This window comes from Perca flavescens, chromosome 14, assembly GCF_004354835.1.
Source record: "Perca flavescens isolate YP-PL-M2 chromosome 14, PFLA_1.0, whole genome shotgun sequence".
Lineage (NCBI taxonomy): Eukaryota > Metazoa > Chordata > Actinopteri > Perciformes > Percidae > Perca > Perca flavescens.
The window spans coordinates 17,155,967-17,168,121 of NC_041344.1; the positions used below are offsets into that span (position 1 = coordinate 17,155,967).

General features: G+C 42.0%; 1 protein-coding gene and 1 long non-coding RNA gene across 3 annotated transcripts in view; one reads left to right on the forward strand and one right to left on the reverse strand.

Moving 5' to 3' along the window:
* Positions 1-4,016: 4,016 nt before the first annotated feature.
* Positions 4,017-5,811, reverse strand: LOC114568781 (uncharacterized). 2 transcript variants are annotated; one of them, XR_003694325.1, is made up of 4 exons: positions 5,705-5,811; positions 5,420-5,575; positions 4,852-4,924; positions 4,017-4,336 (listed from the first exon to the last, which is right to left on the reverse strand). It is a non-coding gene; the product is annotated as an uncharacterized LOC114568781 (long non-coding RNA). The 2 variants fall into 2 exon arrangements; XR_003694324.1 differs by having other exon boundaries at positions 5,420-5,811.
* Positions 5,812-6,963: 1,152 nt separating this feature from the next.
* The window catches only part of jarid2b (jumonji and AT-rich interaction domain containing 2b), a 108,218-nt gene continuing 103,026 nt past the window's right edge, over positions 6,964-12,155 (forward strand). The window contains exon 1 of the mRNA XM_028597192.1: positions 6,964-7,531. Within this exon, the coding sequence (XP_028452993.1) occupies positions 7,487-7,531 (45 nt within the window). The 5' untranslated portion in view covers positions 6,964-7,486. The remainder of the gene's footprint in view (positions 7,532-12,155) is intronic.

The window sequence follows — 12,155 nt, forward strand, 5'->3', positions numbered from 1 at the left end:
CCCAGGGGATATGCAAATGTGCAGGACCTCCCGCATGACTTACCTTCTTTTTTATCATGCAAACCATGCTGCTGTGATAAGCCTTGTATGAAAAAGGACAGGGATATTGGCTCACTGTGTGCGAGTGAATGCTCCTCTTTTGTAAAAGCGGTTATCAATTGCTTCTCTAATAACCAACACTCTAACTTTGGTAATGCCAAAGGATTAATTCAATTGCTCTGATAAAAGCAGCTGGATGAAAACACCTTTAAAATGGTCAGTGTGAAAGGTGGAGAGAGGTTGTGAAATTGTTACATTATCAAACTTTTTGTTAGTTTGCTGCAGCGTGTGGTGTGCAGGAATAGTAATTGCTCAGTTGTTACCATGCAAAATGAAAAACAAAAAAAATCATAATTATCATCCCAGCTTCTTCCTGATTTCAAATATACAGTAATTAGTTTCTACACACACAAGTAGATTCTCCTGCACTTTGAATTACACCTCTGCTTCTAATGGACCTTTTGGTGGAAGGGCTTCTTTGGATAATTAGATATTGATGTGTATCGATTTGCAATAATTGCAGGGATAAAGGGGAAACCCACAAGTAGCTGCTATTCCTCAGCTGGTTTTTACATTTCTCTTTTTCTTTCTCTGTACTACCTCACTTTTAATAGCCTCCATCCAAACCCTTCTCTGTGTCTTTCTCGCTCATTTCTCCTACGTGCTCACACCCTCTCTTTCTTCCTCGCTCTCAGACCACCCAGACAGCCGTCCCTGTGTGCTCCAGCTGTTCCCCTGCTGTGGCTTGAGTTTGTGTTACTTTGTTTCCGCATGGCTACGATTGAGGCAACCCCCACCGCGACCCATCCAACCCCATTTCTTTCCCCCTTGCTCCGTTCTTCTCCACGTCCCTTTTCCTCTCTCTCTGCTCATGCCCTCAAAGAATCAGAGAGGGATGGCTTTTGTGTCCAGTGCAGGTGTCCCGGGTGGGTGAAAAGGGGCGCAAAGGCTGTGGCTGACGTTATTCAGCCTGGGATCCCCCACCTGTGGCAGGTCTTGACCCACATGAGTCAGCCAGTCACTCCTAGGCTTTAGTACCATTGTGGCTGAACGCTATTACTCTCTGTGTGGCTAGATACACACAAGGGACCTGGCAACGCTACAACGCTGCTTGTTCCTCATGAGTGATTCATGCTTAGCTACTCATCCACACCGTACTCCAGTCCAGACTGGTTTGAGGTGAGAAAGGGGAACAAGAGTGTTAAAGGATGTCAAACTGAATGTGGAAACAGGACTTACAGTGGGATGGATGAGTTAGATGGCAAAAAGACCCATTAATGAGGGCACATGGAGATGTTATTAAAGCTTTAGTGCGTAACTTTTTGATATTAATGAACGTCCGTTACATTCAAGCCATTGCCAAATGAGTTGATACAAAGCTAATCAAGCCTCAGCTCCACACAACTCTGTCTGTATTTCTCAGTATGTCTGTGTTCAGAAGATTGTGTCATCCGGCGACTTTCGCGCACAGAAACTCGAGTGAAGATAATTACCTCTTCTGAAAAGTCCATCATGTTTTTTTTTATCCTCCGTGTCCTCCTTGGCTACTAGCAACTGCGTGGAATGGGGGGGGGTGCACGATTACAAAAAGCTTGTATTAGGGGACGCGCCGACAGTGTTGTTGTCATTAATCCAGGATTCCTTATGGGGGCGACAGAAACTACACACTATAGCTTTAAAAAAAAAATAATAATATGTGAAACAAAACATAAGCATGAATTGAATTGAGAAAAGGTGCTTGTTTTTCTATAACTGTGGGTTACATCATGGGAAAGCGTTTCTGATTTTCTGGCTCCTTGGCATCACTGTAGCAACATTACCATGAGGTGCAATGGGTGCATATAAAGACAAGGACAAATCCATGAAACCTTTGATGTGGTGAGTGACCTGACCACTATTGAGATTGCATTTTAAAAATGTACATTGACATTCAGACCATTTTAGCAAATAGCCTGTTTCTACAGGCCTTTATTATTTATAGCCTCTTTACTCTAGGTGCAACAACAACTTTAGTCCTTGTTGCAAATGCAGCACATACAGTAAAGTTACAGGTGACTCCTCCCCCTCAGCCCATGTCATTGGCTGTAGCTCCCCAGCAGATTCCCCTCCAGATATTTAGACAGATATCTGGAATGTGTCTGTCCTGTAGTGGGAACTTGCCATTACACAGAGGACGTCAGCTCAGTAGGCCGGTGCATTCAGACCTGTACTTAGAGCTGTCCACTTGTGTTCACCCAGGACACATGTTAATTCCCGTTCTGAACAGGGCCAACGTCTGCAGTTTACCAGGTGAGACTTATCTGGGATTGCGGTTGCCAGGTGAGCTTTGGGGAGATCTGCCTCATTAGTGAAACACAACAACAGCCTTGGGGGCAGAAATAAGGGCATGTCATCCCTTGACTCTGATCTTCAGGCAGTTTTGCATTTAGCTTCCAGATGGGTCAACCAAGGGCACAGTGAAGACCGTGGTGATCCCAGTTACCCTGAGGACAACTTCCCCCTGCAGCCCAAGGGTGTGGATATTCCTCCTGTTGATCCAGCCATGACACACCACAACCACCACTGCTCAGGACGTAAGATATTGAAGGTGTGAATTGAATCAGAAAGAGCCACTGGCAAAGGGGTTTTAGAAATCTAGCTTGTAGTAAAGATTCTACTGAGCCTCTGTCTCATCATCACAGTTGTGTTTATATTTGACAAACCTGATACAAGTCTACACCGCTAGTGCCTGTTTTGTTTCAGCAGGGGATTTCTCATGCTGAAGGTGTCCAATTATCCATGGTAGTAGAGTGGGGACGCTCAAGTCCCTCCAGAAGGGGAGGTGTTTTTCTGTGTGTGTGTCAGGGGGGTTGTCGAAAAATAAATTGTGTTTGTGATCTCACGAATCCCCGAACAGTGGAAAGGGAGAGGTGGGGGTGGCTGTGGAGAAGGTTGACCTCACTTTAATGAGAGTACTCATAAGATTCAAATTTCAGCAGACTAATTCAAACCCACCATGACCTCCAGTCAATCCGGCCGTTATGAGAGCAATCAGCAAAAATCTGCATCAACCACCAGAACCGGACCGAGACGGACTCACAGAGACGTAGTCAGCCGGCTCAGGGGGGGGATTTTAGTGTTGTCTTTTTCGTCAACGATATTGCATGTTGATAGGGTAGACAAGGAAGAGCCAGCGTTTTCTCAACCTTTTTTCCTCAAACTTTATTGTGTGTTTGTATAGTTTAATTCACAGTTTATTAATATCCAATGCTGTCCAAACTGCTCCAAATTCCAAACCCCAAGTTCATTGGGTACCCAGGAAACCAAGTATGAAGTAGATTGGATGAACGGTTTATGATACATTTCAAAGACAGACAGACAGACACACACACACACACACACACACACACACACACACACACACACACACACACACAACTCCCCCTCTTCTTGGCTATCGGACATCAATCTAGCCAGCACCGTCTGCTAAGCCTCACTGGGCAATTAACCACATTGAGAGTGAAAGCTCTAATCAATCCCTGGCCTTCTCCATCACACACGTACACACACACACACACACACACACACACACACACACACACACACACCTAAATCCATTGGTGTAAATGTCTCTGCCATTTATACCTGAACAGAACAGTACAAACAGCGCTTTTGAAACATGGACACAAGATACATGGACACAAGTGCACTCTTATTTTCATGTGATTTTACTTGCATAAATTATGAATAAAAACAGATCAGTCTTATGAATCTTTTCTTGTATTTGACCAACATCGAAGAAGTTTAAAACTTCAATAGGCCATTTGTGCACTTACTTCCCAACAGACCTATAATTTACTCCATTACCACCAGTCCCTAACATGCACATGTCATAAACACACTGGAATTGACTACAGTTACACACATTTTATCCCTACATCAAAGCTTTTTAAAATAAATTTGAAAATATTTTAAAGCACTATGTAGGCAAGATAAATTAGATTTTGTCCGAACAGGGATCTTTTCCCATTATTGCCTTGCCTTGTTTTACAAATCTGCACAAGGAGAAATCAGGCTAAAAATGTCTCAAAGACCCTGCAACCCTTCTGCCTGTACATGGCATGGGCTAAATGTGAACTGCAAGGGTTACTGCTGTGAAATTCAGGCGTCCCTCCACAGCTTGTCTCATTGATTCATGTGGGTCTAAATGTCAGCACCAGAAGGCCAGGGGACCCTGGTAAACCCCCTGAGAGTGCCGGGTGATGGGGGCTAAAGGCAGTGGGTTCCACAGCCTTGTCTCAAAATAGCCTGTTTGACTCTGTCAAAGGACAAGACATCATTGATTTGGGGCCTAAAATAAAATATTCCATAAATAAAGGATCCAGATTAATTTTACTACGCAGTAAACATGCTAATTATCAGCATTTATTTAAATCATACACCATTATCCCATCTCTATCCACACTGTATAATTTCTGGATTCCCACTGATCCCTCAATATTTCTTTCCTGTTCTGTTTATATATTACATACAGCGTGACTTAATGGGGGGGCTACATAAATTTCTTGTCATCCGCAAGCCTCGCTTCTGAATTATTGACCCGTCAGCTATTGATTTGGTGTCTGTGTTCGTGCATTCATGGGTAAGTTCAGTGCTTTTATCATTTGGTGCTAAATCTACATCAAACACAGAAAAGGAATCGATAGCTCTTCATCGTTACATGAATGATAATGAAATCAGCATGATTGCACAGATGCTGGTGATTGATTGTAGTCCAATTTAAAGGGGGTTTGGGAAGATGCTGAATCTGCTGGTAATATTTCTCGATCATACCTGTGCATTGATTTCCTCCCAGAGTGCAAAGACGTGCAGGTAAGATGACTTGGAAGTTCAATCGTGCCAATAGCTGTGGATAGGATTTTGAATGTGTGTGTTAGAACTAGATCTTACAACATGAGAAAAAGCAGAATGGACCACAGCTAGAGAGAGAAATTCAAATCATGGCTCCATTCTCACGAAACTAAACTTAATGGCAATCCATCTAGTGTCTCACACACACACACACACACATTACTCTTAACTACCTCCAGGGTTCATACAGAGCAACCGTCCCACTCAGTATATTAGAATAATGACACAGCGAGCCCACTTCTAGTGAGGGGGATGAGGACAACCAGCCAGCTCAACAACAGTCATAGAAAAGTGAATAACACATAACGTGTAAATATTACCTGAACAAATGTGTATGAGTCCTGATACGCATACATTTTCTCAAAGATGTTGGTGTAAGATTTGAAAATCTGTGCATGAAAACTGGAGAGATAATCTTAAAATATGCAGCCGCTTTATGTACACAGGTAAAAGTAAATAAGGCCAACAATGTGTTCCTATAATCATTTACCGGCTCCAGCTCTGATGGCAGTGATGGAAACGTAACACCCAGGTGGACACGGTAATTTTAGCCCCTTTTCCGGCGCGATGGAAAGACGGGTGTCGCCGCCACTGGTAACTTTTGTCATCTCGGCCACAAATACTGTCCGTCTCCACCCAAGCAACGCTTGGACATTGTTCGAAATTAGTCGACACCGAGTTTGAAAGAGAGACTGAATAAGTAACAGATACAAAAAAGAAGCAACCACTGTAACATTTTCACTGGCCTCCATGCGGCTTTCGAATGTTTACTAACCCAGTTTTCGGCGCAGATGTGATGTTGAGCGTGACAGGCCAGAAAAGAAACAGAAAGGCATACTCGTCTACTGGCAATAAGAAAGGAGTCAATCACCTATTTCTGGAGGCAGGTTTACCCATGTATAAAAAAAACACACACTTATTTTGATGGAAAAAGGGTTTCAGTCCCCTCCCCCCCAGTCCGACGCCCCGACCCCCGGCTGTAATGCTCCAGAGGCAAGAGCATAATCTGATTACTAATGTATTTCACTGAGCTCAGGAAACAAATGTGTATAAGTTACTTTTTTGAACACTGACTCTGCTCTGTTACTACTATATAGTGGAGGCTTTCCATACTAAAGTACAACTAAAACCCCCAAACTACTAGGGTTCCTAACAGCATTTTAAATGCAAATCTATACTCTAATGTTTAACCAACATCAGATTGTGGGGGTGATGTGGAGAGTGGGGGTTGAGAGTTTGGGGCTGATATTTACATACAAATTTGGGAACCACTACATTGTCCCCTAGCCTCTTCTGAGTATTCTTCTTTTAGCCTAAATATGACTGTTTTTGCTGTAAACAAAAAAAAAGTAAAACTACCGCATATAAACAAACAATACATTAAAAAACAGTATATCAAAAACATGTATTTGTTTGTTTGTTTATTTTTGTTTATTAGTTTATTTGTCAGGGACCATGCACAGTTCAAGCCCTGTACCAGAGCTAGCTATACAGCTAATTTACATCTGTGGTCCCTGGGCAAGGGAGATAAAAAGACAATATACACAATATAGACAATACAGACAATACTATCAAAACAGATAGAAGAACAACAACAACATCTTATAACAAACATTACATAACAATAAACCAGTATATAAAATATACATTCCATGTTATAAAAAGATCAATTTGCTCCTTATGAGATCAAATAAAACAATCAATCTAAAGTAAATTTCCATTGAGCTTACACACATCACCTCCATAGGAATATTAAGATATATGATTTAAAATAGGGGAAGTATAAACTTACTTTTGACCCCCCATGTTTCCTTGACACGCCACAGAAACCCTAAAATCATTATTACAGGAGTGAAAACGCACCATTTATTGTAAGATCACTATAAACTGTCAGTCGCAATTACCACAAACACCGTACAAGTCCACGATATATTATGGTATAGGAATATGTGGCTTTATGGCTGTCTCATTGGGAGTTTAAAGTTGCCGCTGAATGGTGAAGGCTGTGATAGGCTGAGAGGCTGAAACTGGGGAAGAAAGGAGCTGCTCTCAGTCAGTAGAGCAGTGTGCCGCTGGAGAGCTCTCTCGTCGACCGCAGGCTCCAGCTAAGAATACGTGACAACTAACGTTTTATTTTTCAATTTTTATTTATTAATTTCTCATCGTGTTGTCACCTCAAACAAGATGTAACTTGTTGACATCACCTCAAGTATATTAATGCATTTGAAAAGAGCCGGGAGCGAGTGCGCAGAGACGAGAAGCCGAGCTGTTTTGGCGAATGGAACTTATTGTTGTGCATTTGTTTTGACTATGTTAGCCCCAAGTGAGTTTGGGTCTAGTCCGTCTCTGTCCGTCGTCGACCCTTGAATTTTTGGGATTTATATCCGAATAGTTTAAGGGAAACATCGAAGGAGGATTCTGCAAAGCCAGCAAGCTTTTCCTACAGAGCCGGGGATTTAAATCGTCATTTGGTGGTGCTCCGGGAGAGACGAGAATCAAAGAAAGAAATCCATGTGGCCATTCTCTCTATAGCCAAACATTTTTTGGGGATTGCATAATGAGCAAGGAACGACCTAAGAGGAATATCATTCAAAAGAAATATGTAAGTAAAAACACATCTTTGCCTTTATTGCTCACGGATGCAATAGCTCTATTCAAGTTTGCCTTGCTCGTCTCGATGAAAATGCATAAACTTTCATCACGGATTGTGAAGGTTACCATCAGGCAGCTTGTGTACTATTTGGGTCGAATAGCCTTTAAAGGGTAACGCATGTAAGTTACCTCAGCGTGTTAACAATTCCATAGTTATATTTAAAGAGACAGCAATATTTATTCAATGTCTGTGTTGCAGCGTTTCTTCGACATCAGGCATATTTAGGCTATTTGAACATCGGGTGCTTTGGGGGATTGCTTCGCTCATTTCGACTCGTTTTAACGCGTGAGGGGGGCATGCATGGTGTGTCTTGGCTATGTGATAAAGCTATAAAATGTTGGGAATTAAGAGACTTGGCAAACTGTTTTCAGAAAATGCTTTTGTTAGCGCCCCATTTTTTTTTTCCTGTTCAGATCCGTGAAGACAAGCCTGTCGGCCATGGCTCAGCTATTTCGGCTTCCATTTCGTCCCACGCTGAGCATTTCATCTCTCGCTTTAAACTGACCCTCTTACCTTGAGAATATACGTGTAAAACATGTCTCACGCTGAAGCTTACGTGTATATTTGATGGTCAAGGTAGCATTGTGTCTGCCTGTGTTGTGTGTTTTATTTTTTTGCCGTAGGGCTAGCAAACCGACATGTTTCGCGGACTGTTGTGGCTCTTTAATTTTCTCCATAAAGAGTGAGGGAGAGCAGGAGGAAAGGGGGTCATGCATTTCGTCATATTCGGTCAATTTCCAACACTGGAAACGGTGTGGGGACACTCTGGGTTTGTTGTCATACGATTGTCGTTGCTGTTAGTCCTCCTATAACGATACGTCCGCCAGGGTCTCTGTACATTTGCAGGTCTCCGTGTGACCTCTGCGAACGAGCAGATATTGCAGCAGCCCGTTGAGGAATAACTCCATTTTTTTTGTTGCAATACTACGGGGGATTAGTTTACAGGCGGTTGGGTCTCGTCCTCAGCTACCGAATTCACATGAAACTGCACCTTACATGGTCGTCATGGTTGAAGCACAATGTTTCTAAATGATCCAATCTTTTAAAGAGGCTGTGTTCAGTCGCATTGCAGGGGCTCATGTATGAAGCGATACCAAGAAGCAACCATTTTCTTTCTGCAAGTAACACTGGAGAATTTATGGGGAAGGTGCTGTTCAGGCTAGACTTGGTTTAAAATTGTAGTCTTTGGTCTGGTGAACACCTATTTGTCCTCCTCCATGACTGAAACGAATACTTTTTTAATCTCGCAAAGTGTGAATGGCTCAGCCTATCACTCGACTAAGTTACCATGTATCGTTTTTCATGAAGACGCTGGCCGGGCCTCTGTATGTCTGGGCTTTTAAAGTTTATTTTTTATTTATTTTTTGCACTTTGATGTAGACTTATGTCTATAGATTGTTAGTGTAAATTCTCGTCACTCGCCCTCATGGGCACATATGTTGCGTTTAATTACATAAGGCATATCCTATCTGCTAATGCTCTGAAGTCAGCAGAGCTAACCGCCCCCACCCCCATCCAAACAACACGTGGAGTGTCTTTTTAAAAAGTGTTTCCTACTGCACACACTCACGGTTACGGCTTTAATTTTCAAACGGAGCAATTTGTCACATTTATTGTGCTGAAAGATAATATTGCAAAAGGCCAAACGGAGCAACAGGTTTGTAGGAACTAGCGAACAATTGGACAAATAGGTTTGTTTCAATGCATTCTTGCCTGGATTTAAATTTTAACTGGGGATTTTCTGTTTCTCTCAATAAGTATAGATAACTAAATAATATCATGTGTAATCAATTAAAACATAGTTTACAAATGTCTGCTATTAATGTTAATGGCACTTTTCTCAGCGTCCCTGTGGTTTCTGTCTCTTTAGAACTATGTGCTGCTAAAAGTATATAGATAGCAGAGTTTTGATCTTCAACAGGGGGACCTGGGCCTCTAGGGGGTCCTCAGAGTTACTGCAGGGGGGCTTCCAAATTGTTAGTTAAGTTTTTTTGTTTTTGTTTTTTAGTTCAGAAACGTACTGTGTACATCTATAATGTGAGACAGGTGCGTCAGAGGGTGATAAGTAGGTCAGAAGTTGAAAAGAAACTCGCGCACACTGACTAATTAGCAAAACATAAATTCAATAGTAGGCAATGTTTCTGTACTAGCCCTTCATCTGGCATATGGATGAAGTTTGGATGAAGAGTTTCTTTGCAACTTTTGAAAGTTTTTCCCAAAAAATAAATGTCTTAACATGAATCCAGTATATTATTAGCAAATATAAATCAGCCTATTTGTAACAAAAAAAACACATTGATGATAGGCTTACTGGCCAATCCTTTAGGTTAGTCTCTAAAGTAGCCATCCACAGATACAGTCAATCCTAAGGATTCAGTGTGCCACATGTATGTTTAACATTAAAAGATTATTCATAAAATTGTATTAAAAAAATGTATAGCTTAGTTTTCTATGCACTAACAAGGTATGTAAATGCTTTAGGCTTTTATTGTAAGCCCAGTTTAATATGCAACTTAATTTTATAAAATATGTAGGGGGTCCCTGCTCCGTCTCTCTCTAGATAAGGCGTCCTTGGCTTAAAAAAAACATTGGCCTATAGCATCCACTAAAATGAATTCCAGAAGAGCATATCATCAAGCTTTTAATTTACCACCCTGGAATGGTTTCTATGGTCCAGTCCACTATATACTGTTGTCTTATTGAAGAGGGAAAACAAAATCCCCTCTATACAAAATTTCATTCAAACCCATCTGTATGTCTTCTAATGAGCAACATACATTAGTTACCTCAAAACATCCTCGCCAGTAACACAATGTGCTGAAATGTACGGGGATCAACATTTATTTGTTGGAAACCAACACAAATGTGAGTCATCCCAAAGAAGACAGATGTTTTAAAATGACTGAAAAAGTTAATCTAACCTGATACATTGCAGCTCTTGTGTGTAAGATTTGTAGATGTATTCTGCAGTAACTATTAACATCCCGTGTTTATTGTCATAGTCCGAGTTGACTTTTTGAATAGTCAACCGTTACAGTGACTTTTAGTTACATTAACTTAGCCATATTTTTATTTCCGTTTGTTAAAAAGTAGGTTGAGTATTGCAAAGAAGTCTGTTTTTGATTTAGTGAACTTGTTTGTAAGTCTCCCCCTGAATTGAGGAAACAGGAGGTGTCCTAGAAATGATGACTAACTGAAACAAAAGTCCCCACTTAAAAATTGAGCCAGACTAGGATAGCCAACAGTATCGCACTCTAACGTGTGTGTGTGTGTGTGTGTGTGTGTGTGTGTGTGTGTGTGTGTGTGTGTGTGTGTGTGTGTGTGTGTGTGTGTGTGTGTGTGTGTGTGTGTGTGTGTGTGTGTGTGTGTGTGTGTGTGTGTGTGTGTGTGTGTGTGTGTGTGTGTGTGTGTGTGACGTTTGGCCAGGACCAAATAAGGCTCACAAATGGTCATTTCTACAACAATCTGGAGGAGTCCAGATCCCCAAGCTGCAGGCTTTTGAGATAGGACTCCTGCGTGCCCCCCCTTAATTAGCGTAAAACAATTATACATGCTTGGCTTAACTATTTCCCCTGAAACATGAGTGTGAGTTGTTACCCCTCCACCCTCTGCACCCAACAAACACCCACTATTTGCGAATGATATTAAAATTCATCAGTCATAAAATGATTGAAAGGAGGATGAGTCCTTAATAAAAGCAAACAAGGCAATTACCATTTCCACTACAATTTATGTTCAATGTGAACGGAACCAAAAAGAAAAGCCAAATTGCCCTGTCATTTATTTTTCCCCCAAAGATGTTTTGTCACTAATGTCAGGCAGAGTGACATTGCAGGAGCAAGCGAGCACACTTTCTCTCTGTTCTCCCATTTAAATAAATAAATGTAAAGGTTTGGTTTTGTAATTAGTTGATGCCTTTTAAGCCAGTGGTTGAGGGTAGGTGCTGTGTAATGACCGAGGTAGCAAGTGCTAATGTGTGGCGGTGTTGTTCTGTCTAACGAAACATGACACACAGTGTGTGTGTGTGTGTGTGTGTGTGTGTGTGTGTGTGTGTGTGTGTGTGCGCGTGTTTGTGAATGTGTCTGCATGGCAGAGTGCAGCCAGGGCCATTTTGTGCAGAGTCGGCTCTTCCTGTAGGCCACAGCTGGGGCTAGGCCTCTGATTCAAAGGTTGTGTGCGAGTGTGTGTGTGTGTGGGACAAGCACAGCTGCTGCAGGGGCCTTTACAAATGTAAAGAGGCTGTCAGTGTTTGTTTCATCAGGCGCACAACTGATGAGGGCGAAGTTGGAAATCCATTGCACTGTGAGTGTGTGCGTTGAGCATGCACAAAAAGAGGAAACAAAAATAGAGAGTGGGGGCAGAGTGGAGAGTGCAAAGGCCCCCCCTCCTCTCCTCCTTTTCCTCTCTTTATCTCCCTCTCTCCCTGTCTCTGTTTCGCTCTCTCGTTCTTGGGCTGTCCAAATGAAATGTGGGCCTCATGTCGGACCATGAAGAGAGGGTCACAGGGTTGTTTTTTCACCGTGCCTGAGCCTCAGTGCGCTTCATTTAACCTTATGTTTCAATGCAAATTCTT